General features: G+C 38.8%; 1 protein-coding gene across 8 annotated transcripts in view; it reads right to left on the bottom strand.

Annotated features, from left to right (window-relative positions):
* Positions 1 to 27,827, bottom strand: part of SATB1 (SATB homeobox 1) — a 91,843-nt gene that overhangs the window by 55,671 nt on the left and 8,345 nt on the right. For 4 of the 8 annotated variants that reach the window (XM_069860173.1, XM_069860177.1, XM_069860179.1 and 1 more), the window contains exons 2-5: positions 14,812 to 15,047; positions 10,864 to 11,040; positions 9,916 to 10,042; positions 9,066 to 9,189 (exon numbers count right to left, since the gene is read on the bottom strand). In XM_069860173.1, the coding sequence (XP_069716274.1) occupies positions 9,066 to 9,189; positions 9,916 to 10,042; positions 10,864 to 11,040; positions 14,812 to 15,022 (639 nt within the window). In that variant the 5' untranslated portion in view covers positions 15,023 to 15,047. Of the gene's footprint in view, positions 1 to 9,065; positions 9,190 to 9,915; positions 10,043 to 10,863; positions 11,041 to 11,298; positions 11,434 to 14,811; positions 15,048 to 17,536; positions 17,555 to 17,693; positions 17,764 to 17,855; positions 18,007 to 27,827 lie in introns of those variants that run through there. The other 4 variants (XM_069860175.1, XM_069860174.1, XM_069860176.1 and 1 more) reach the window with 4 other exon arrangements.

Genomic DNA, 27,827 nt, shown 5'->3' with positions numbered 1-27,827 from the left:
GCTCTGAAGAATTCATAAAAAGATGCAAGATTCAATGAAGGTGTCTCGAAAGAAAAATGTTCCAGTTAGCTTTCCGTGTGGAATATACACATGCACTTTGAGAGTCTATTTATTCAAAAATTATTCTTTCTCTCCCCTCATATTGACAGGAATACATAAGATGTAGCTAGTTAAGGCTTAGCACACAAAGACTCTCCCAAAAATTGCAAAATATAGAGCACAGCTTTAAGAACTTCGGGATGTACTAGCTGGCAAGGATTTTGGTGGGGTTTTATTGCGATACATACATACATGTATATGTACATATATGCATATGTGTTTATATATACATATATGTAAAGAAATGCCCCTCCTCAATGCTGAGTGAACCTAGATATACTGATTCAAATACAAACATACATGGTAAACTTAAGGAGCTGAAATCCCCTCTGCATCTCTAGAAAGGCCATTGACACTCACATTCTTCATACGTACTTCAGTTTTTCATCATCACAAAACTCACCCTTTTCCAGGACAGTTTACTAAAAAGTCAAATCCTTTTGGAAGGTGGCACATGTTATGATTTAGAACAGCTTTTCCCCTCTTCTGGTTCAAGCTTACAAAAGTACTGCAACTCTCAGTGTAGGAAATCGTAGAACTTAAAAAATAAAAGAAAAATAATCAAGAGACAGGTGTATATGAGGAGAACCTTTCATGTGTTTCCATCCTTGGAGAACAGAAGTTTTCCCTTTTGAGTCATTTATTCCACGACTGCAAGTGAGGCAGGTCTGAGGTTGCCGCTGTCCTGAAAAACCTGTCCTCTGATCACTGCTGCAAGGCATCAGGGGAATTTGATACTATTTGTGCTGTTCTTAAAAAACTGCCTAAGGAAAGAGAGACAAGCTCACCCTCATCTTAGGTTTTCCTCCTTTATTTCTTAAATTAAAATGAAGAATCCAATTGTTAATTAAAAAGAGGGAAAAAAAAAAGAAAAGAAAAAAAAGGGAGGAGGGAGCAAGCTTTGAGAGTTTTTCTCAGGGTCTTTTTGAGAAATGCATCTCTTCTCTTCTACGTTATGATTAGAGTGAAGACCTGCACCAAGCCTGGTCTGACAAGGTGAGAGGTGCTTGTCTCGTAGCATTGCCTTACAATAAGGGGGTCCTACTTTGCTTTCATTACCAATTCAAGTAATTTTCTCCAGATGCATCTTTATGCCTACAGTCCTGCATCCCCTAACGCAGACATACCTCAACTTCAAATCTGCTGACAGTGACGCTACAGCACCTACAGAATTTGCTCAGCTTTTGGGTAGGTTTTATAACCACACCAATCTCTGTGCCTCCCACCACTGCTAGTAATAACTGAACAAGTCAGAGAAGGTCTCTGCAAACCAGTCGCAGCAGTGATTAAGATGTAGACATACATAGCTCCTCACCCTTTAAATAGAAGGCTTAATTGGCGATGTGGATAGCAGCTTCCTAATGGACAGAAATTAAACTCCATTTAATTCCTGAGCAGACACTTCCAATGCACAAGGTTTACCACACATTTGGAGCGGGGAGGGAGGAGGGGGAAAGAAGGAGCTGCATGCACAACTCTCTCTACCTCTGACAATCACTGAGGAAAAGCAACATGAGGACCAGAATGGCATAAGTGTGGCAGGTGTGAATTGACCTGCACTGGCAAAGCTGCAAGCTGGGAAACTTGCAAACCACATGGTTGTGCAATACTTGGCTCTAGTCAGTGCTATCATGCTCTTTATTAAAAAAAAATAATTAAAAAAAGAAATCTTAAAGACATGTACATCAAGTTAAGGGATTAATTGTCAAGTGACATTACTGAAACAAACAATATATTTCTTTGTTGTTAATGAAATCCAGTTAAAAGTGAAGGAAGTGATAAAGAAAGTACTGTTTTGTAATGTATTTTACATAAGAACGTAATATAGAAAGGGAAGTGCAATTAAATCTTAATGTGGACTTTTTTATTTTTAGTTTATCATCTGGTTTACATTTTGAGCCCCTTCGCGGCAGTAAATTATGCTGGCATTTCTTAGGGAATAACTGCCATGTTAATTTAGTTTAATAAAATAACTGACAGAAAAGGGGGAAAAGAAGCAAGAAGAGACAGTACCCCCACCCCCCCCGCACTCCTTATCTTTAGCTAAGTATTCAAATGCTTTCTATATGAATTGTCCGTGGTCCAACTCCAGCACCATGTAATAATACAATGCATTACAACACAGTACAATACAATCTTGGGTTTCTGTAGCGCCCTTCATGCAAGGATCCCAGGGTGCTTTACAATCATTATGAGTTAAAATTAAAACTGAAGCACATACAATTCCTAATAGAATCATTTTAAAAATGCTAAACAGAACAAATAACTTTTAAGTCTAGATTTAAAAGTCCCAGCAGCCAGAGCTTTCCTTACTTCAATTGGCAATGAGTTCCAAAGCTAGGGAGCAAAGCGACTAAAGGCTCTCTCATGTTATGTTAAAGGATCTCTCATGTTGTTTATACTTGTGCAGTACTCTACAGCCAACAATTTGCCAATAAGAATTTAAAAAACCCCAAACTTATTTGCAATCTTGCTTTAAAGAACAGTAAAGGAGTGGCTTGCTAACCCTCTAATAAAGTTATGGAAAAAATAAATACTGGGGCTTGTACTCTGCCATGACTGCATTAAGCACTATGTGAAAAACATGAATGAATGAATACAGAATTTTGTAGCAGTACATTACTTAACTGCCTCTTAAGCCACTAAATGTAAAAAGAAAAAAAAAAGAGCATGGTTTTACACATATATGCATAAAAAGAAGACTATCACTGCAAATATTTCAAATGCAAGTTATTCTGTATACCATTCGCGGGACCACTGAGCGCAACAGAGGTCGAGCGGGGCTCAGTTCTATAACACATTCACATTTTAGAAGGAAAGCTTATTAGAAGAAAATGTGCTGTGGTCCTTTTTAATTCTGTCACTTCCCTAAAACTTTAAGTCTATACAATACAGATAATCATTCACATGGCGCAGTTCTCGAAAATGCTGAGATACAATTCCAAGTGTTGAACACACAAAGTGGGGAGCACAGTCTCAAAAGTGTTATTCCCTTAAAAAGCATGAATTTTGTACTTTGTTTGCAGGAGAGCCTGGCAGAAGACAGCTGCTTGTATCTCCATACAGCTGACTTGAGGAGTGTAAAAAAGCAAACAAACAAAAAGAAACAACACTAGCAGCATTCTCCTCTATTGGGCTTTTCTTCTCCACAGTTTCAGAAACAGAAACACAAGATATCATGATAGCATGGATACTAAGGGACTTGCTGACTACTCAAAGAGTCCTCTGAAGTAGGAAACTGCATTTATTTGCTAAATAAATAAATGCACAATAAGTCCAGGCCCCATAACTATTCTGGAAAGGGACTTTGACGTCTTCATTATAGTTAACTCTAATGAAGAGACAGAAAAAAATTGCTGTGTATTATCTCCTTTAATAGGGCACTGCCCGGATAAAACAGCTGTAGATAGGCTGATATAGCTCTAACACCGAGTGCTTAGATGCACCTAAAGAACATGAACCAGTGATGAAAAGATCAAGCAATAGAAAGGCTGAGTTTTCTGTGAATATCCTCACACAGCTCCACCAACATGCGTATTTAATCTGCCCCATCCTACAAGCAATAGCCTCTGTACTGCCCGTTCTACCTGGATGACTAAAAATCATGAACACAAATTGTAATAGTTAATTGAAAATGCTTTAAAAATCCAGATTCTGCATTAGCTGGAAGAGACATCAGAATGAATGATCTTCAGCGACTGAGGGGTGGTTTGAAAGGCCCTACCTGCCAAAACCTGAGCCCAGGCCCTCAAGGATTTACTTTCCTGAAATAATTAATGGCATATTTAAAATCTAAAGTGCAGTAACTTCTAAAGTAGAAAAAGGAGGTGCATTCCTTACTCAAGTTATTAATTATTGGGGGAGGGGAGGAGAAAGAGGAGAAGGAGAGAAAAGAATCATGAGCGACAAATCCATGGACTTGATCTCAGGTCTAGGCAGGTAAAATTGAAAGGGGAGGGCAAAAACCACCTCTCAGTTTCGTAAAACATGAATTAAAAATTGCTCATAAAACGTATTTATTTTGGCAACTCTTAACAGCTCATTCCTTGGTTATTTATAGGTCTGGAAATTTTAATCCTAGCAAACGCAACTTTTTTTGGTTGGGATTTTTGAGGGGTGGGGGGCCAGAACACAAGTGAGGAAATGTGAGAGGATTTCATTATGCTGCTTATTTGCTATGATGGCCAGGTGTCTTCAGATCAAGTGAACAGAGAAACACTGATGTTCCAAGCACGCTTTCTGTCTGGCGTCTGCCAGACCATACGAGGTCTGCACGATGTCTGCATTAAAAAGCATGCAAATTCAGGGCATGATATCGGAACAAAACCAAAAGTATATGATCTATATTGTGCCCACATCAGATGCAGACAATCATTCGCTACAGCACAGAAGTTTGATCAAAATGCAGTCAGGATAGCTAGATTTATGACAAGTGCAAAACTATTCAGACTTTGATATCATACCAGTACTTGTTCTGTGTGCGCATCCATTTTACAGAATGCAAGCATATATCCCTGGAAATGAAAAAATGCCACTCCCTCATCTTCAACAGCAAAATTATGTAAAAGATATTACAGACGTGAGGGAAGGAGGGAATGCACACAAATATCTTCAAAGAAACTCAAAATAGTAATACAGTGCACATAAATTACTATGTCCATAAGTATCATAGGCTCTGGGTATATTCCATGGTAATATTGCACATCCCCCAGAAAATATTTTAAAACATAATAAACCATGAAATTTAAGATTCTACAAAACACGTAGGCCTGGATTTTCTCATCTACAATGCACTGGCTAGTGGTTGTCCCGAGAGTTGGGCTAGGTAGACTATGGGGGAAGAGAAAGAATGAATACAAGAAAGAATGAATACCTCACTTCAGAATTGTTTTTGCAGTGGTTTGATAAAATGAAAAAAAAAAAAAAAAAAAGCCAAAAAACTTGTGTCTCCCTGTGAATACCAATAACAATCATTTAGAAAATCTTTCTGTAGAAAAAAATCAGGCGAGATAATACCAGTGGGAAAGTCAATGTCATTTGATCATTGCCATATTTTCAAAGCAGTGCCCACATACTAATTAATCTCTATAATCTCTTCATTTGGTAGGTGACGCATTATCTTCCCTTCCTGGAAAAGGTTAGAGGAACTCAAGATAAGGGATACATATGAATGCTCAAAAGCATACAGTTGAGTTTGATCCAGAATTACCAGAAGAATTTCCAGCCTTTTCTTGGACCAAACATTGCTCTCCTCTCCTTTATAGAAGCTCATCTGACTATACATTTACAAGAGAGTGAGAGAGGCAGTAATTCAATAGAGACAAAACCAAAAAAAATAAACCCTTACTAATAACAGTATAAATATGGTCTGTAGTATTTCAGTTATTTTAACTGTGGAAATAATAAGAGACTTCTGCACTAACAACTAAAATAAAGCAAACCCATGAAAATTAAGCATGAGAATGCTAGGACTAAGGCTGAGTAGAGAGACAGAAGGACTAACATTAAGTAACTAAGTGCAACAGCCTTGCCTGCCTGATCATTTTATAGCAGCTCCCAACAGACTGAGGTAGAGCTTCTGTGCAAGGGGTTGGAAATAAGAACTGATGGGTAGAACAATTCCTTTACAACCCTTTGGAGACTAAAGAGCCAAACCAGGAGGGAAACAAGATCTAGGCCACTCACAACATGCACCAATTTAATGGAATGCGCAAGATGGTCCAAAATTGAGCCCTAGATTAAATTCCAAGTTGCCTTTGCCACAAAAGAGGTCTGGAGTGGAAGCAGAAATGGTATCGCGTATCAAACACAAGAAGTTTTTCACCCGGCATCTGCATATGCTGCTGGTCTCTAGCAATAAAATCCGCAGACCCAAGGCAAAGCATGAAAATACACGCTGCAGTGTGTAATTCAGAACAGACTTGGCTTTTCTATGTGAAATTCGCAGTGTCCTTTTACCTTGCCTACTTGATATCAAAAATGTGAGACTAAACCTATGGACAGATGCTTGTGATTCCATGGCATTTCAGAGCCATCCACTTGCTCTGGTCTGTCCTGAGGACTCCAAGCCATGTCAAAGGGGATTCCCTGTGATGCAGACTCACAGAGTGAGTATAAACCTGGCATTCGGGGGTGGCCATAGCAGTCCTTCAGTAGCTTCAAAAAAGACCATGTATTCAACTCTCCTAACAAGAGCAGGAGTCACAGTGGTATTCTACTAAAGAAGGCATGAAAAAATCATATATGTATGCCCCAAGGTTTTAGTTGAACAAGAAAGCAAATAGCAACAAAAATAAAATAAAATAATAATAATAAAAAAGCCACACAGATAATGTTATTAAGTTTTCAACATTGTAAGTAAGACAACCTGGATCTAAAAGTTTGCTCACATATTTTCAGGCCATTAAATAATATCTGCACTATAAAAATAGTTTCCTTGGGTTATTTTTGCAATGTCAGTATTCTATTCTGTATAAATATAAGGAATGTTTTAATGCACAAAATCACAATATTCATTAAGAAAATACAGTAAATTCTAAGTGAGGATGATTCTGAATTTACCATGCTGAGATAGGGCTTCAGAGATGCCATGCACTGAGCACAGCAACTTAAATACTTTACAACAAATCCTTCTGTATCTACACAAAATAGTGCACTGCTAATGACAGTGACAGAAAACGATAACCACTCTCGTTTCCACTTTGAGTCATTTTTCTGTGGTTAATAAATTATATCCATAACAGTGTTAATAAGTTATGGTATGGTGTCACTGCATTAGTTTGCATTTGTGATGAAGCACTTCATATGGCATTACCTACGCCCACGAAAGTACATAAGAGGAGAGACCACTTCTCTGTTCTCAGAAGAGTCTTCCACGCTGGCATTTTGACTGACCCTCTAAGGAAACACTGCCTCCTCACCTCTGCCTTGCTCCTACTTCTCACCTCTGTTGCAGCAGCACACCACTGCAGGGCAATTCTCCAAATTTAATATGTTTAACAAAACACAGACACTCTTAAATCAGTGTCCTTCCCATAGGAGTGGTATATAGAGTTACTAGTCAGGCAAATACTGGAAGCATTCGGATCAATTTAGTCATGTGAAAAAGACGCTGTCAGATCAACACATCCTCTCTCAAGCTCCCAGAGGGAAACTAAGATTTAGACTGACTGATGGGCTCTCAATCAACCTCTGTAACACTTGTTTTTTGAAAAGTTAAGAATAAATAAACGTATTTTAAGCTTAATATGATTAGGTCTTTAAAGGAGAAAGAAAAACAGAAGCTGTTTAAATTCTTGCAACCCAACTACCACGGCACTGGCGAAGACAGACAAAATGAATAAGCTTTTAACAACAGAAAGAAGCTCATGGCCTTAAATATATTCTTTTACAAATAAAGAATTGCAAACCAGTAAACAACCAGTCCGAAATCAGAGTTCTGTAACCTGAGGGTTTGGTCATCTCATGTGCTGACTTTAAGAGCTGTTACTAAGCAAGATATTTTTTGTCCATTAAAATTATTATATAAAAATTCCGTACAGATTAAAACCAACTTTTTTAAACAGTGTAATTATTGAGTTGTCTCCAGTACCTGATACCATCTGTAGTGAAGCATTACTTTTTAAAACTTTTTTGTATCATTGCATCATCTACATATGTACAGAAGCTGCTATGTGGAACAATGTCCAAACAGAAATTAAATACTCCGTCTTGATAGAATTTACTTGATACTGAGGGAAAGTAAGTAAAAACCAGAATTATTATATTAAAATGGAAAAAATCCCAAATTATCTGCAGCCTCCATAAGCCAGAAATGCAAAAGCTCACATGCTTTTACAGTAGGTACATACAAGATAAGTTTTCAGAAATATTACTGGAATGGTTTGCAACCAGTGAAGATAATTTTGATTATTTCCACTTCAAAACTTCCTCTACTGAAGCCGTGTCACTGAAAACAATCTAACCATAGGGGAAAAAAAGTGATGGGAAAACAGCCTGCTAATATATCCACTGGAAAGACAGAGAGAAAGAGGGCAGTCCTCTATAGATTAACTGAAGTCTTCTGGAGACAAAGACTCCAATATTCTATGTGAAATAAATAAAATCCCCATAAAAATACCTTGACTTCTCTAGTTTCCTTCTCCCCCTCCCTACCACAACTAGCATCATTTATTTGTATACTGAATTTGTCTCCCCTGCACCACAACAAAATATGTTTTGGAATTTAGTAGGTAAAAATAAATACTATGTTCCCATCACAGCATCACTGGACACCATACAGCACAGAAAAATAAGTTGCACCTTCACGGTAATTTGACAAAAGAATGACAAAACAAATGGCAAAAAAGAACAATATAACTAAGGCTTGAGGGAAGCATCAGTTCAATATTTAGCAATGCATAAATTGAGGTTACATTTTTGTTTAGGTATATTTTGATTAGAACTAATAAATGGCTGATTTTCCTCTGGCTGTTTGCAACAACAACACATCATCCAGAGAGCTTTATTCTTTATTCCCTTCTCATATAGCATGCCAAAGACTGTCTCATTTTATGAATTAGCATTTAAAACTACTGTAGGTTATCTAACAAGCATTCAGATTCAATAGTACTTTTGACAGCAGTAAGTAAAGAGCCTTTTAACATCTTGAACACATGTGCTCGAAAAAAGTAGTTACATCAAAGCAGTTCAAAGACTGAAGACAAAAACCAGTTAAAATCCAGTTTGCTGTGAGACAATTTTAGTGTGGTATAAACAGCCTTTCACAAGTCCCCATGGGATACGTTGTAAGACTATGTTCAAAATGAATCACGCGCATTTATAAAGATCATGAAGTGGTCAAATGAATTTGCATTTTTGGCAGATTCACTCCACGGGTACTACTTGCTACAGTCTGTAGAAATCTCAAATCTCACATCAGCATTGCCTATAGTGCTTTATTATTTATTACATGTTATGCTAAATACCTGTGAAAGGGGACATTCCTTGGCCAGTGAACTCTGGTTCATATCCTTCAGTAAGTCCTTCAGAGCATTTCTTACTGTTGTGTGAGACCACTGTTCAGGAGGCAAGTCTTCTAGTTTAGGGCAACTATTTGAAACACAGATTAGAAAAGGGATTATTACAAGATTGCATCCTGCTGCAGAACATTCCTTTAAGACAGACAGATTTCATTTTGCGCATCAAGCAGATGCATCTGGAGATTGCTCTCGGTCTCCTGATTGTTCCGATTAGTTAATTACTTTATACAACACATCTGCTGTATTGATGCATGAATTATACATCAGCTGCATGTGGCGACTATTTTTTCATGTTACTTCTACCTTCCTGCTCTGATGCGCTTGGTAAAACAATTTAAGGTGTAATGCTTTCTCACGACTGATCATGAAAAGCATTAATATATTAACTGTTTTTTCTTTTTTGTTACCGTGAAATTTAAGAACCTAGACAGCAACAATAAGTGTGAGCAAGTCATTCTTTTACAAAATGCACACAGATGGTACTGTTCATGATATGCAAAAATATTTTTCTCTTAAGTAAACTTTATGTAAAATGCCTTCTTGTAATGCATCATTTAATTGACTAAAATGCAATATAGTTTTAATGAGATATCCAAAGAAAATCTATGTACCAGAGCTATAAAAGTTTTCTGCAACAGTATACTCTAAGTTAAAGAAGAATTAAAGTAACTAAAAAGAAATTTAGATAAGCCTTTGTACTTTCAGCACACAGCACAGTGAGAATTAAATACAAGCAATATTAACAGTAAGAGCAGACAAGTAACAGTTCATGTCCCAGAACTGGTATGCAACTTACCTGTGTAACTGGATTTTCAGTGTGACTACGTGATACACATCCTGCAGCATATCTGCTACTGTAGCATCTGGGGCATCTGTCACATAGGAGAGTGGAACTGGATTCCACTTTCCAACCTGGATAAGCCCTGCGGGATTTTTATGTTTTGAGGGGAGAGGGAGTGGGCAAGAAGGACAGGGAAAATTGGGGGTGGGGGGGGAAAAAGTAATTTACCTGTTAATTCCTTGGGGCAAAAGAAATGTCTGATTTTAACAAGATCGCCACCTTTGTTTCTAGCCTCTTAAATCTTGCAAAACAAAAGAACACCCCTCAAAAAAAACCCACCTCCACACCACCAAGGATATGTTTTATCTATGTTATGAAATTATACAAATGCATTACAGCAAAGATTTTTTAATATGTATAGAAATGTATTTTCCTAATTTCCCATTAACTCAATAGGACATAATATAATTGTTAGCATTCCTCTTCAAAAATCAGAAAGGATTTTGCAATGCAAGGACTGAGTAGTTTAAAAAAAAAAAAAAAAAGCAAAACACTTTGCAGTCTATAAAATCATCAGGAACAAAATAAAAGAAACAGAGCTGGATATTCAGTCATAAATGCAAGTTGACTCTCAACAGTCCATCTGCTCAAATATGCTTTACACTTCCTTGTGGATCCTCAGTGGAGCAGATTATTAAGGTCAATAAGCATACTAATGATTCAGTTGAAGTCTTTTTTTTTTTCTTTAAACAAAAAATAAAAAGAATCTACCTCCACATTGCCCACAAACAAAATGTGCACTAACTTAACAAAAATACATTAAGGAAAAAATAATACAGAGACAGAATCTGCAAGAAGTTTAAGAAATAAAACCTGCATTGCATTCCTGAAAGAAATCCTGCCCCTCCCCCAAAACCTCACAAACAAACATAATTCATCGTACAATTTCGTAATCTTATTTACCTTTTGCTTGGGCTGCAGAGCTGTGAGAATATCCAAGTGATAGCAATGCCATTTCAATCAGTTGGTTGAAAAGCATATCCTTCCTCACCAACACGAATTCTGCATGCTCCTCCTTAGAATCATACTCAATGGCATTTTCATAATGTTCCACTACACAGAAAACTGGAAGCATACTTCCTATTAAAAAAATAAATTTAATGCATTAAAGTTGAGTTATAATAGAGTAGGTGGGTCTATACAGCATTATGTAAATAAAACCTGTACAAACAGGCACAGGAGGCACCAAGAATCATCGCAAATATCTGATAAACATATTCCTCGAGTCCTTTTCCCTCACCCTCCCCAAAAAAGAGAAAGTTTTACAAAACATACATCTCTCTGAAAAGCAAAAATACAAATTTACCTTGCTTGATCGGATACAGATTAAAGAATTACCTTCTATGGAAATAACAAGGTTGACTGAAGAGAAGTTGATTCTCTCTGTCCTGCCTGATTTGTTGTGAGTAGCAGGCAGCATGAGAACCTAAATACGTACTGCAGATGTCTTCACTGTAAGCCATTTTAGTACCAGCCACATAATTTTGTTCGTTAACATTAAAACTTTCTTAGTCCTGCCAAAAATATTTAATTGCCTTCAACATCAACAACAAATCACCTTGCATTTTATACATTCACTCTGAAAAGAGTACATAAGGAAACAAGGCAAAAGTTAATACTAATTTGTGCTTCATTCACTGAGTGCACTTGAGCACTACTTTCACTCGCATCTTTAAGAAACAAACCATGATTTCAATGCCATTTTAAGAAGTGTACCTGCAGTTCAGGCTGGTTTGTTTTGTTTGGTTTTTTTTTTGTTACCTCCTGCACTTTACATTCCACATTTCTGGTATTCATTTCTATTTTGGTATGTCTGAAAGTAATAATTAATTTCTAGTTTTGTAGCATCACAGGGCAAACCCTTCCCTACCCAGCACAGAATATTGAGCAATTTTTTGGTTTTCCCTCCCCTCCTCTCTTGTGACAACAGACAGAAAAGTAACAAATGACCCAAGCTTGTCTAGGGACAAAGTCTCTTCTGGCAATCAGACCTCTAGACTTCGTAAAAATCCCTCCTAGCCTCAGATGAATGGGGATGACACGATGACCTCGGACCCACAGCTTTAGGCCTTGGTCCGGTCCTGCTGTCCCCATGAGCACAGGTTATGATCTCTTAATGGTAGGAAAGCAAAAGGGTTAAAAGCAGATGTACAGAACTGTCTTATGGCAGCCTGCCAGAGGGGTATCATCTTTAGCATAAATGATGACAAGGGTTATTTTAACAGGGCACCCAGGAACTCCAATTAGTCCTACAATGTTAATGCCTTTCTAACCACTGCCCTCTAGACTTACGGAAACTTCCTAACCTGCTAAGGTGCACCAGGCGTACTGTAGTCAAAGAAAGAAGATTTATTCTTGACAATAGATACATGCTCTAAGTCCACATCTGCTGATTTGTGCTCTAACGTATAGCAAGAAATCACGATAAAAAAGATACCTCTTAAGCACGTATATTTAAAATACATCTGTTCACCAGAGAGTCAATCTCTGGCAAACAAACCCCTTCAGGCTCGCTTGGAAAAGCTCACAAAATCACTCTAGTTTGCCCAATAGGCTCAGCATGAAAGACAAGACTAAAAGCTTGCCAATATTTATGTAGTGCAGGAAGAAGCCTTTTTTTTTTTTTGTCTTTTTTTTTTTTTTTAAATCTAAGTAAGACTGGTCAGGAAGGGAGAGAAGACCAAAGCAAAACCAGTACATGCAAATTGGCAATTTCTTCATTGGTTTTAATTAAGCTGTGGACAGCTTTCTAAAACACATACACGCTTCATCTGAAAAAATGTACTGTGTTTTGGTTTTTTTTTTCCTTCCAGGCTCTAACAATTGATGCTTGACCTAGTACAGTTTGACTCGGAGTAAGGCTTAAAATTCTTAAGTAGTTGCATTTTATCATCAGGTACTAACAGTGAAAACAAAGCTTCATTTTAAAAAACAGTACAGATACACTCAAAACCAGCTAAAAAACATTTGTTTTTTCCCTTATCAGTTTCTACAAATTAAGATATCATCAGACACAAGACTTAAAATGCACAGGTACTTTGCTGCATATCAGCACACTTTTTGCCAAGTACACGGTCTCGTGAGTTGCACCCTTCTGGAAAATGTGCTACTTTAAACAACACGGGAGAATCTCCTGGCCAAATTTTGATGTACAGCGTAGATTATCAGAGGAGGATCTCTGTAGTGCGACACAGGTATCATCTGACTACAAATCAAGCCACTAAATCTTTTAGCAAACTGTCACTAGTGTCCTTCTGTTAATGTGAAAAATGTTATACAGGAGAGCACAATCTCAGCTGGCTGATCACTCCTGCTAGCACTTGGCAAGACCTCCAAGTGCAGCAACTTCATAACCTTCTAGTATTAAAGGGGAGAGCACTGGTCAGTGCTCGCTGCTAAAAATACAGCATGATTTAAACCTGAAGGCAGTGTTAGAGCTTTTGCTGAAGGTTTACGAGTTTGTGTAAACAGCACGTCTGCCATAAGGAGCAGTGAAGTCTGTAGAATCCTTGTCTAAAACTGTCCTGGCATTAAAGTTTGCTGTGCAAATATCACATAATACCAGAGACAGCTGAAATCTCCTATTTAGGAATTTATGGAACTTATATGTTTGCAGGCGTCAGAAAGTCCTTTTTATACAGCCCCACTGCTTCACTGTACAATATTAATGCACTCTGCTTGAAAAGCCGTAATAAATTATATTTTTAATGCTCTTACCCTGGCTTTCTTAAGATGCATACATTCTTGGCAAACAATCAATAAATAGGGTAATCACGAGCAGAGGCCAAAGAATTTGCTGAAGTGCTGGTTTTCCATTTTTAATAGATAAAGATCTAACAATACGGACTGCTGTGTCTGTTCATTTCAGGATCAATATATTCTTTGTTTTCGCCAAACCGAGGAAAAAATAAATGATTGTATGATAAATGTTATGCATCAGACACAATGAAATTCCTCTGCCTTCTAACTTTGTGCATTTAATAGTCTTGGTTGCATTTTGCACTTTGCTTAGCAAATGCAAGAAAAATCTGGATTATAAACATACACCTATTATACTGAGAAAAGCAGAGGCTGCTTTAAAACAAATACCGAATTACACGCAGCATATTTTGATTAAAACTAGCAAGCCTGCAGGACATGGTCAAGAAGACTCACACATTTTGATAAGCAAAATTTATAGATATTGTCCATTAAAGGTATTTTCAATGCAAATAAAAGCAATCCATATACAAACATCAATGATTCTAAATGTTCTTTTTCCTTGTGTAAATGTCTAATTACAGCAAACCAGCCACTGAAAAATATGACACCCAAGTTGTTCATTGTTCAATAATGAATTGTACTTAAGAAAATAAACTGCGAAGATTGACATCATAAATGAGTTTTCCAATGTGATACTTAAAGATTTACACTCTCTCCTTCAAACCATCTTGCAAGTTTTATAGAAATACTGCTGCCCTTCCAAGCTTGGACCATCATTAAGAGGAAAGGCAAGAATTTGTTTTGGGGGTTCGGTTTTTACCCTTACACGTTTTTGCATTTCTTAGCCCAACACTTAGTCAAAGAATTAATACATTATATTACTCCTATTTCAGTATAGGAATTTGCTTTAGTCAGGGCAGCTAGCCTTTACCTTAACAAAAATCAGACTCCACCCTGTAAAACAAGATGCTCCACCCAAGCATGAAGCTTACATTTCCCAAATGTGATTTATATCAGAGTTGGGAATATATAGTATTATACAATGGAGATTGATTCCCTAAATATAAATGAAGTAAAGTCTGCAAAATATGCTCCCCCCGAAATATTACAAATCGTATTGTTCTAATGCAGAATTATCAAAAGTGTTACCTTTTCTAATATTAGTTTTCATCAGGTGTCCAGAGTGTTTTAAAGGCACTCCTTGCATTTTAGTTCCTGTACTTCCAAGTCTTCCTCTTCCTAATGGGCTCCCATTCTGTTCCAAGCGCGCAATTTTGGCTGGTGGACCCTTCGGATCGCTTACATTGTTAGACATTTCTGAATGTTCTTTCCCCTGAGTTGCCTCGTTCAAATGATCCATACTCAGTCCCGCCTCTAAAGATCACCTGCCATGATTCAAAAAAAAAAAAAAATATATATGTTGTACACGTGTGCGCATATGTATACGTATACAGCCTGTACATGTACAGAGAGAAAGATATATGTACCCTAAGCTCATAAAGAAGAATAAATAACTATTTTAACTAGAAAGTAGATTTTTAAAAAAAGAAACAAACTTATTCTCCAAAAATAACCTCATACCCCAGTTTACAGAGAGATCGCATCATAATCAGGTAGAATTATTTTTTAAAAGCCAACTAGAGTGCCCCTTTAAAAACATATCTTCAGAGATATTCCACTAAAACTGACAGAGACTAAGACTCAGAAATGATGATGACTGTGAAGGTATGTGCTCCAACACAGCTATTGTTACAAATCTCACTGAAAGGTCCATTATTAATTCTGGGTGGTTTTATTTTGATAAGAGGTAGACAGACAGAAAAAAAAAAGGATTCCAGCGAAACATTTCTCAATCCACTTGATTAAAAAAATGGATGCTCAACAATAGAGAGATTGCTAAAACTTTAGTTGACGGAGCAACAGATTTATTAGAGATATAGAATACCATCCATTTACAGCTCCTCTCCCCCTTAAAAATAAAAGTCAGGAGGGAATTTAACATTTAACTTGGAAAGCAGTGGCGGGAGATGGCTGCATTTGAGTTCCCTAACCAATAGTACACAGAGTTTATCAACTTTTGAAAAGTTAAAAATATGCATATGAAATTTTTCAGATGTTAAGAATGAAGTGTTAAATGGAGTAGTTTACTTACTTAAGAAAAATAACTGAGATGAGATGGTAGCACCTGACAACATATAATGCTGGAAAAAAATACCCACAATTTCTACAGTACTTTTCAAACCCCTTAATGTATTAAAAAAGCCAACCCTGGGTGATGCTAAGTTACGTGCTGGCACAGCTATTTGAACCCAAACTCCAGAAGTCATTTCAATAGCAAATTAAGAAAAGGTATATGTTAGCATGCTTTATTTCCCTTTTCACAAACTTTTGAAACCCCTGTCCATGAATAACAATTCCAGTTAAATCATTAAAAATCTCCCAAGTCTAGAACATAACGGAGTAAGTTTTGAGGATTTTTGTCACTCATCAGAATCTGTTTTGCCAAGTATACAAGAAAAAACATAACAAAACAAATTTGCTAAGATCAGAGATATCTTTCTGGTTATGATTTCATTCATCAGTACTGTTGTGATTGTTAGGCATTTTACCTTACCTGACTGAGAAAGGTGTGACTGACAATCATGTATATAATATAATCACTCAAGACAGAGGACTAGATATTAATTTATGAACTAGTATTTACATTAGCAAGTACAAATACTAATATTGGGGAAGTCACATTTTGAAAGACTGGTGTGAATCTGATAATTGCTACTTTCTTTCAGTTGCCTAGTAATTCAATATATTTTCTGCACATTTCATAGCAAAGCTACTAAAGCCTAAACATCTCGGAATTTTTTATACATACTTCAGTGTTGTCAGTATATATGCCAATGACAATTCTGTAAACTATTTTTTTTTTGTTTAAAAACCATGCTACTTTTCCTGATATGGTGAAGAAACCTCAAGAATGCCACTGAATAGCTGAAGTTCAGAAAATCACTATTTTTCCTCATGCTGTAAGGTGACAGCCTAAGGTATACCATTCATCTTGTTCCCCTGTTTTATATCGCGTGTCTCATTAACAGTAAATGCATCTACTTTAGCTACTTTCCGTAAAGATCGTTTTTACTGTGTTCACTGCAGCCTAAGCAAAGAATCACAGACTCAAATCGTTAACATCTCCCGATGTTTCTGATGATGCTAACATACTATAAGGCTGCTTTTCTGAGACTAGTCTCTTTCACGAATAAGAGGATTAACAAAAAAAAGGAGGAAAAAAAAAAAGGAGGGGGTGGGAAGAGTAAAACAAAACAAAAAAGCCTCGAACAAGAAAATCCTTGTCACTTTTGGCAACTTCAGGAGTACTCTAAGGCACCGAGATTCTTTGCTACAAAAAGTATCTAGTCATCATGAGTCAGAATCGCACTACACCACGTACAGTAAATATAAGTGATAGATCACAGTTTAGTTAATACAGTGACTACAACGAAAACACCAAATGGGTCATTTTTGCTTGGCCTGAGAATACCCACCCATCGGCATCCTTTCACCTCTTAGTCATCTTGTAAAAAGCTTTATGTTACAAAGCAAAATTACATGCACATAAAACACCTAATTTACTCATTTAAACTCCATGCCCAAGGCTAAAGTTCACTGAAACCTCAGTCTGGAATAGTGATGAGGAGCAACCAGCCTGGCCTGCCCAGGGAGAGGGTTGCAGGGAAGAACTATCATCTCCGCCGGTTGCAGGCAAAGAGTTTCCCCGGGTTTCACATCTAGGCATCTCTCACAACTACAAGCTTTTCAGCACAGGCATGGAGAGAAGAGCACGATTTCAAGGCACAGTTTCCCAGAGCCAGCGTACACGTACGGGCACACCGCGCAATTTCTGAATGAGAGTCTGTGTGGTATCTCCTTTTGTCGCGATGTAAGGCCGCCGGTTTATTTCTCTTCTCCTCCTGAATCAGCCCCCTCCCCATGCCTTTCCCCTCCTCTTCCCTCCCTCCCCCATAAAGACCCATAATCACATTTAAGAGAGGCTCCGCACTTATCCATTCCATATGGCTCTCGCAATCCAGGCCAAGCTTTCCCTGTGACCTTTTAAAGAGACAAAGAAGCAAAGTACTTATCTAGAAACAGAAACACTGCAGTTTTCTGAGTGAAATTAGCAAAACCGACCCGAAACTCACCACTTCAAAACTTGACAGCATATAAATAACAAAAACAAAGGAGGTTTCCTTTGCAGCCCGAGCTCTTGAAGAGGAAGAAGTTCAAGACTGATGTTTTCTAGGTCCCCCCCTTTTCGGAGGGGGGGAGCGAGGGGTGGGGGGGGCAGCAGACCTGAGACTTCCCCCAATATAATTTTTCTTTTCTTTTTTTTTTCCCCCCTTGATGCTATTTTCCCCTAGGCAGGGAGGGGTAAAAATAGATAGCGAGAAACAGAGTAGCCATGAGCAAAAATGGCAATGGACAAAAACCAGATTAAATATCTTTTGAGAGAGCCAGTTTTCGAGATTTAGCAACGGCAGAAGGAGCTGAAGATCAAATTGATCAGCTAAGTGTAGCGCTTCAAAACGAGGAATTCATAATAATAATAATAATAAAATAAAGTAGCAGGTTTAAATTGAGGTGGAGGGTGACTTGAGTCTGGCTACCCTTTCAAAAATAAAATCAATGCGTACAGGAGCAAGTGAGAAAGGGGTTATTTAAAAAAAAAAAAGGGGCAAAGAAAAAAAAAAAAAAGGCAGCTTTTCTATCCAGTGTGAAGAGCAGAAAGTCTACTTCTAGGTTGTCACTTACACTATTATTCTCCAATAGGCACCCAGAGGAGCAGCACACACAGAAGGAGCCCGTTCCCCTCCCCCTCCGCAAAAATACACACGGTAACAGCCCCCAAACTTTCTGCGGAAACCTCAGCCCCAGAGATCGCTACTGGAGATTAAGAGAAAAAAAAAAGCAAAAAAAAAAAAAAAAGCAAAAAAAAAAGTGTAGCGAAAATTGCAGGAAAAGGCACTAAAATGCCACTTTTAATCTCGCCTTTGCGGTCCGGGGAGGAAAAAAAATGAAAAATAAAAAAGGCAGAGAGGACCTGTCTCCTCTCATTTACCGGGGGCTGTTGTGCGAGAGAGGGGGGTGAGGGGGGAGAGGGAGAGGAGGGGAGAGAGAAAAAGAACAGGGGGGAGGAAGGAAACACACACAACAAGGCACAGCACCACCACTACAAAAAAGTGACGAGGTTTCACTCCCTCCGAGTCCAAAACCAGGAGAAATGATAATTTAAAAAAACCCCAGCCTTCTCTATTAAAAGAAGAAAAAAAAAACCGGCAAAAAACTGGTTCTGCTTCTGCAAAGAAAAAAAAAAAAAAGAAAATCTGGTAACTCCGAGAAGAGTTACTCGCAAGAAGGGGTAAAAAAAATATAAAATAGGAAGGTTGCAAAAAGCCAACAACAACAAAAACCAAGCCAGCAAAAAAAAAAAAAAAATCAAAACAATAATAATTGAAAAATAATAACAATAACAATGGTAGGCTTGGGGGTTTTTGTCTATTTTTTTCTTTTTTTTTTTAATTCTCGGTTACCCTGGCTGGCTGGGTACGGTTATTTAGGCCGGTTTGGTGGTTGTTGTTGGATGTTACAGGGATGTGTGTGTGTGTGTGTGCGTGTCCCCGGACGGAGCTGCCTCGCTCTGCTCTGTCCCCCCCTTCTCTCTCTCTGTTTCTGTCCCCATTAAATTATTAGTTGACTCATCACTCCTCCTCCCGCCGCCGCCGCCGCCGTCCCCTGCTCACAGCCTCCTCTCCGCTACCGCTCGCTGCCGCTGCTGCCGCTGCTTCTTCTTCCTCCTCCTCATTTTAATACAAAATAACACCGAGGCCACCGGCTTTTTTTTTTTTTTTTTGCCTTTTTTTTTTGTTGTTTTTGTTTTTTAACCAGCCCCGAGACGGGAAGAAGGAGAAGAAGAAGAGAGGACGCAGCCTCCCTGCTGCCGCCCGGAGCCCTTCCCCGGCGGCCCCGGATCATCCGACGCGTCCTGGGAAAGAGAAAGTGGCAGAGGAGGAGGAGGTGGTGGAGGAGGGAGAGAGAGAGAGAGAGGCGTGGGGGAAGGGAAGGCTGGGAGGGGGAGAAGCGAGGTGGCAAAGGGGGGAACCGCAGCGGGGAAGGCGGTGGGGGGGGGCCGGTAGGTGAGCGGGAGGCGGTGTGTGTGTGTTGCGGGGGGGGGGGGGGGGGGGGGGGGTGGGAAGGGAGGGCGCGCGGCTTCCGGGCGCGCACGAATTTGCAGCCGGCGGGGCCGCGGGTGAGGCGGCCCTTGTGCCTGCGCGCACAATGCCCGGCGCAGGCGGCAGCGCGCCCCCCTGCGCGCGCACGCGGCGGATTGAGGCGGAGAGGGCGGGGGGGGGGGCTGCTCACGGCGGCGGAGAGGGAGGAGGGAGAGAAGAAGAGGAGGAGGAGGAGGAGGAGGGGTGAAGGCTGAACAATATCCTGCCGGGCACGCCGCCCCGGCGCAGCCTCCGCCGGCCGGGCAGGTGCAACGGGGGCGGCGCGGCGCGGGGCGGCCCCCGGGGAGGAGGAGGAGGAGGAGGAGGAGGAAGAGGAAGAAGTTTTACCTCTACCCCCCCCCCCCCTCCGCCTTCGCTATCGACAGAGATAAGAGAAAAGCGGCGGCGCGGTGAAGGTTGGTGTCGGGCAGCATCCACGCCACGGGCCCCGCCAGCTCCCGCCGAGGGGAGGAGGCAGCAGGAGCGATAAATCGCCGCCCCGGTTAGCGGTGCGGGATGCGGGGCCCAGAGCCACCCCTGGAAGGTGCGTGAGGTACTGACAAAAATAAATAACCGTGAGACGGACATAACTCTTTCCCATCATGCACTTGGAAAGAAAGTAACCCGACTAGACAAACTTGAAAGCAACAAGTTTGTACAAGCGACGAGATAAGAGAAAAATTAAAACTCCTTTATTGATAAAACGCACGGGGCTTGACTGCGCGGTGTCGAAAAGGAAAGTTGCATCATCGAGCAAAGGAAACACGGATTATCGCACAGGCAGGTTTATAGCCAAAATGTTCAGGGTAGTAACTAAACAACAAAAAACTCTCCATACCGAACCCCACATGCAAACTTGAAGCAGCAGCAAAAGTAGACAAGCGGGAGGTTAATACCAGCTGTGTAATACACAAAATAGTATTTTCTCTGAACAAAGAAAACATAGAATCATAGAATAGCTTGAGTTGGAAGGGACCTGAAAGATTATCCAGTTCCAACCCCAATCCAGGGACACCTCCCACTAGATCAGGCTGCCCAAGCCCCATCCAACCTAAACATGAATCGATAAATCCATGAAGAGCAAAATTATCACTAGTCGTATACTACTAACTACAAACAAAAGCGATGCATCCAGACTAGGTGAAGAAACAAGCTGACGTTTACCGAAATAAACACAAAGAGCACACAGGGCACGCAGGAAAAAGAAAATGGGAATAGGGTGAAATGCATGAAATATTTATCATATTCAGCAATGCACAAAATAAGATTATAATCTCGGAAGCGAAGAAATGCAACGCTCGAAAATGAATGCATTATTATTACATAATACTATTATTCAAAGCGGAGAGTGGAGGTGGAACACATAGGACGTGTGAAAAGTTATACTTATGTTGCACGTCCTGAAAATGGTTACTAAGATTGTTACTGAAAGTGCTGAAAAGGAAAAAGAAAAAAGGAAACATGTTTCACAAAGAAAAACAAGGGAAAATGTAGATGACATCTTCCATAACATATGATCAAGGGATAACTGTCTAGCAGGTTGTTTATTTAGAAACCAGTCTTTTTCCAACACGATAGATTGAGTATTGTTCAGTTCCTCTAAAAAAAAAAAAAACCAAAACAACAAAACCCTCAAAAAATGGGAGGATAAGAGAGAATTATTATTTCCAGGTAAGTTTGAATACTTGGAGGAAAACAGTTTTAATTAGTTGAATTCAAACTTTGTGGGCACAATGGAAAATATCAACGTATCCTTTTTCATGCTTTTCAGGAAAGCCTGATAGAGTAGACTTAAGCAGCAAGCAAAACCAACTGCTGAAGAAAAAAAATCATGAAGGATGAGAGAGTTTCAGTTAGCAGTGTGCTGCCTGCAATATGATGGAGGAAAAGGACAGTTAAGATCATTTGAGAGATGCAGAGCTGATTACAAGAGAGCAGATATTTAAAGACATGATTTGGAACAAGATTTGGCACTAAAAAAACAGATATGACTTTTGCTTTGGTGTTTATAAGCCATTCCCGTCATGGTAAAAAAAACCCCAAACATTAAAATGTTCAGAATAAAACAATGTGATTAGTTTAAAAAGCAGAGACAGTGAATTAAAGGAGCAGGGAGATAACAATCTGATAACACAGGAGCACAGAAGGCCTAATAATGATATTATTATGCACACTAACCAAACACTGACAAACAAATATTCTGTTAATTATATAATCATGCATATGGTTCCTATGCTTGAGATAAATGGTTATGGAAAATAACTCTTCTTGAAAGTGCATATATGTACTAAACCTTATAAACTCCCTACAACGTGGATTAATCCAATTCCCATACTTCACTTATGCCTGGTAAAGTATTTACTACAGGCTTGGAAGGCTGCGCGTGGAACACTTGCTTTGACTAGAAAGCACAAATTACTTAAGACTGCTGTGTCTTGACGTATAGACAACAATCGGATTTTTCTTATCAATACCAAACTACTTGGAATAAATTCAAGATACAGATACCTGATTTTCATTTGACCTATTCCCATCTGCACTTCACTGTGTCAACTTTGATATTAAAATGTTCCACTAGAATAAATATATTTATAATAAAAACATATATAAAGAACAGGAGATGAATAGATACTGTCGTGGATACATATGCAGGCAATCATTTAAACATGCGGCAATAGTAACATCACATTTTTCATAGCTTCTAGTGAATGTACAGCCGACAAATATGCTTAATAAAGCTTATTAATCCTTAATAAAGTTGTTGCGCTGTGTTTATGATATATAAATGCACTTTGCACTAGGTTGTGTTGAAATAGGACAAATACTTAAAAAGTTGGACTGCGTTTTTTTCAACTCCATGGTGAATCAACTCTTGAGCAGCAGTTTCAGTAGCTACAAAACCCAAACAAATTCTCCAGTGTGGCATGCTGCCCTGGTGCCTCCTAAGGTCTCTATTCCAATCTTTTCTTGTTCAAAATAAATTAGGAAATACGGGCCCAAATCTTGAGGCTTGGCTGTTGTGCAACACAAACAGAAATGACCTGGCAGCAGAGCAAAACCAGCATGGCTGTATATTCTCTTTTATCAGATTTCTTGGGGGAGATCAGGCTGATTGGGTTTTATACATACGTACTTCTGAGAACTCTGCAACCATTTGGGTAACTCGTAAGCTCCAGCCCGTGCTGGGGATGATGCACCGTCGTGCAACATTAGCGGGACTCCTGCAAAACTCACTTTGGTGGGGGTTTGAATGCATTTTCCCCCCTGCGCATCTACAAGTAATGGTAACTGCTGGATAGCAAGGCAATGAAAATACCAATCCATGGCTTTCTGAGGTTAAGCGTCTATGGCTAAAAGGTGGATGGCTCCCCAGTGGGCTTGTGCCTAATTGCTGCATGGGTTAGTCAGAAGTGTGAGTTAAGGGGAAGGATGCGCCCTGCTGTCGTTTCCCACATCTATCTGTGCAAGCCTTGGCACAGCCACTGCTGTGGCGTGAACGCAGTCCCATGGCCCTACAAATTTTGCACCTCTGACTGAAGTTGTTTTTCAGTTTCCTCAGACTGGTTTCCCCTCTGTTTCGCCCTGAACAACAATAGTTGCCTGACACCGCTCAAACACTTTAACCAACCTGACTGCGTCAATCTCAATTCACATACGACCCAAGAATCTGATGCACACCGATGTGAATCACAGCATTCTGCAACATCCCCCACACTGAACTCAGAAGTTACATACCAACCTAGATTTTTTTGACTGCAACCTGCCCCAGCCTGGTTAGGATGCCTGTCAAAAAGCAAAAGTGCTATGAAATTAAATTCATAGCACTGAAAGGCATCACACACAAGCTGTTGTCCCCTCTCACATTTTGCATGAGCAATTTTTGCTCGTTTGTGTTCTCTCACACATGATGTCCTAAAACAGTTACGTAAAATGAATATTTAACTTATGATAGTCAGCTGTTTGGAACTGCACTTAATTGCTTAATAAGTGAAGGAAATTATCCTTACCATATTTATTAGAGGTGAAAAACCTACATATATGGCTACATGTAGCACACTCATTAGTTTAGGGACCCCAAATCCCTTGGAAAGTATCAGATAGCTACACTGTGTCCCATGGTGCAGTTTTTGTAGTTGGATGTCTCAGCTAGCTTGCAGATGTGTAAAATCATATACAAACAGACATCTCCCTATTGATTACCTGTGTGACGAGGCTCGTTTACTCCTGCAAACATTTTCTGCGGTGTATTTCAATCATGGAATCTTATACTTAAAATAGAGTTGCAGAGTGTGGTTTAGGATGAAACAAGTTAGTCAAACTACTGCACGTTTCTGTGTAAGTCTCTTTCATAGCTGTACACCTATTTTGACTGAGATGCTTGTACAATTGAACTAAATACATACACTTGCTGATGTGACCCTGACAGTCATTTCAGTTTGCTCCTTGTTGCCAAATGAGTCACATAGAGGAGGCAAAATGCTGGAAGAAAATTAGACAGTAAACCCCAATGAAATTGTTTGGCATGATTAAGTGAAGGGTGAACATGACTGCTACTGAGGATAGAGTGTCTTTCACCTCTGGTTGCCAAAAGAAATCCTAACTGGTTGAAAATGTAATAGACAGGTGTCCACTTTTCCAGAAAAGATCACAGAAATGAATATTAACGGATTAATCACCTAAATCTTACTCTGTAGTTGCCCAGCCTCTACCTGCTATGTGGACAAGCTGAGTTCACTTCCTAAGTGTATCCACATTGCAACTACCACAAAAAATAACTATATGTTATTTAATATAAACTAGTACTTTTATGAGTATGGATTTCAGAAAAAAGCTTTAACTTAAAAAAAAACCCCCACAACATTTTGTGGACCATGTCCTCTTCCACTTGTAACAGTGGATTAGATCCCTGATGAGTCATGCTCGTAATTTCCATGTGGCAGCTATAGCCAACTGCTTCCACAAAAGAGAACAAAAACACCCCCAAAATGCAACAGAATTTTATGTAATAATATTTAACGCAATTTGGCAGCTAGAAGAAAGGAGGAAAGCTGGCATCTTAGGATCAGCCAAGTTACCTGTGTCTTAAGTGTATGTTTAGTAGGTCACTAATTTCACAGCTTTCTCCCCAGAAGTATAACTTCTAGGCCTATTGTGTGAAGATGTTTAGTGGTTTAATGTGAGACATGAGGAGGTGAAAAAAGAGTGTCTCCTGTTAAAACCCTAATTGTGACAGCACTAGATAACTCCTAGACATGAGACAGGCATATAATTGTTACCTGAAAGAAAAGTTGGTTGATAAGCAGTTATTTTAGGGTTGTGTCTGAATAAGATGCTTTTAGGAATACAGAAGTTTAATCCAAAAATTTTGGGTGAGGATGAATTTCTAACAGCCCAAGCAAAGCTGCATGTTATGGTAGAAAACAGACTGAACAATTGCGGTTAGCACTACAGAAAGATTATTCGAGCATTAGCTAGAGCTTAGATGTTTGTGCTGTTGAGCTAAAACCACAGTGACTTGTTATATAGGAATACTTCACCAACAGGACAAGAAATCACCTTTTTTTTTGACCTGGTAGTACGAATAAAATCTACTGATAAAAACTGAAAATGTGGAAGAGTTTAAGTCTAAGGAAATGGTTAGAACTGATTGACGACTTGAACTATGTCAAACTTTCATTATGAAACCCAAAACCACATGAAATGTCCTGTTTCCAGTTTCAATGTTAACTCAGAACTCTGCCCAGGTTCTGCTACACTTTTTCTAAGGTTCAAAACCTTTTAAGTAAAGCGGTGCATCTAATTATGGCCAAACTTGACAGGAGTCAATATTCATTTTACATAACATACATGCAAAATGTGTGGTTTTGGTGTATAACAAATTGAAAGTTGGTGGTTTTGGCCGAATTTGCTTTTTTTTCTGGGGCTCTTTCCAATCTCAAACTCAGATGATTCCACAATAACAAAGACTAAATGAATGAGTTTTTCACAGTTCTTTTCAGGAGCAATTAGCTATTAATATTCACAGTTCTTTTAAGGAACAAGCTACCTGTTAATATTCAGGCACTAGCATAAAAAAGGCTTAGCATATGCAGTGTCAATAAGATAAAGGTCATTTATACATGTGTCAGGGTATTCTTAGTTTAAATGCAAACAACATAAGGCAAAAACAAATCACTTCAAAATGTTACTCCAAGTACCCCGTAAAATGAACTAAAAGGTGTTCAAGTATTTAATGTATTTAGTTGCTAAACAGACTAGGTTTCTAGATTTGCTACAATGGAAACAAGCTGAGGTGGAGAGCAGCAGCTGGAAACCCACTAGAATACAATATTTTTAGGGCAAAATAAGGTTAATATTTATGATAGTTCACTGATACTCATGCAAGCACTAGAAGGAAATGCCTCAATAAGTGTGTAAAATTTACTTTTTGCGTTACAAGAAATAAAATCTATTACAAAGACTTGGGGGAAAGGTTTGTATTCTTTGTTGACACAGGAATAGCTGAGTGAGAAGAAACTGACGCGTGCACATGAAGTTTCCTAACAAAGCTTCAGCTGTGACAGAAGAAATAACATTTGGAACTAATTATTTTCACAGTGTCCATGTTCATTTCCTTAGGATCTCTTTTCTATATAACTTCTTTCTGTCAGATTATACTACAACCTCCTTCCTTTATTCCATTTTTTTCTTCAGAAATGTTGGTAAGATGCTCATGAGAAATTCTGAAATATTTTGCTCATGAAAAAGATGCTGTGCATGCTCTCAACTAATTTTCCTTTTATAGGTATACAGATGGAAAATCTCTCTGTGCCACATCTGAAAACACACAGCTTCAAAGGCAGGAGGAGCCAGGTGAAGAAATGCTCCAAATTATTGCAGTCTTAGAAAAGTAATGTCCAAATCAACATACTCCTGTGTTTCTGAAACACAGAACACCTTCAAATACAACGATCCCCCAATACACTGCCATAAATTACACAAAAAACCTGTCACCTTGTATCCAAGTCCATGCTTAAAGCTCTTTCAGATTTATGGGGTTTTTTTTTGTGCAAAGACAGAAAACATACTTAGCTCTTCTTTTACTTAATACCAATTAGTTGTTGATGCGGGAATATCACAAAGGGTTACAGTCTTTTTTGCTCAATATAGGTCTGTGAAAATCCTTCCATGACCAAACTAAATATTATGCCCAGTCCATACTGAACTTCTTTAATAAAAAGCAGTAAAACGATCTGCTTCATTGTCAAATGATTGAAACAAATTTAATTAATGCCTTTGGAGGGAACGCCTATATAAGTGTCACAATCACAAAAATGTGCGTATATGCATACATACATATGCACAGCCACAGTCTACCCTGTTGCTTTCATGTCATAACGCTATAGGCCATGAGCAGCTGAAGGCAGAAGTAAACTCATACAATTTAAAATATTGCGCTGACACAATTTTAAGGTTAAATGACATTGTGTAATTTATTAGAAGATTAAATGCTGGCTTAATCACAGGAAAATTTAGCCCTAGAAAAGGAAGGCAGTATAGAAATAGTAGCAGACAAATAAATTAAAAATAGTAAGTTAGAAACAAGGGAAAATGAGTTTATGCCACACCGACAAAACTGAAAAGAAACAACAAAAGCCCAAACCCAAAAAGCAAAAAACACAAAGACGCATGAAAAGCAGTATGCTATGTTAGATGTTTATCTATACATAAGAGACAGGTGTCACAAAAACAAAACAAAAAAATCATGAAGCTAAAGAGAAACTTTAACTCACCAGTTTCCATCTGTTATATCTGAATTCATGCATAATTGATTATCCATGACTGGTAAGTTCTTTTTTTTCACTAGCCTAACACAGTTTTCTAAACATTATGTGTTAAATCACCACCAAAGTAAAGGGTGTTTGA

This window comes from Phaenicophaeus curvirostris, chromosome 6, assembly GCF_032191515.1.
Source record: "Phaenicophaeus curvirostris isolate KB17595 chromosome 6, BPBGC_Pcur_1.0, whole genome shotgun sequence".
NCBI classification, from domain to species: domain Eukaryota; kingdom Metazoa; phylum Chordata; class Aves; order Cuculiformes; family Cuculidae; genus Phaenicophaeus; species Phaenicophaeus curvirostris.
This window is presented reverse-complemented; position numbering and strand designations above follow the sequence as displayed.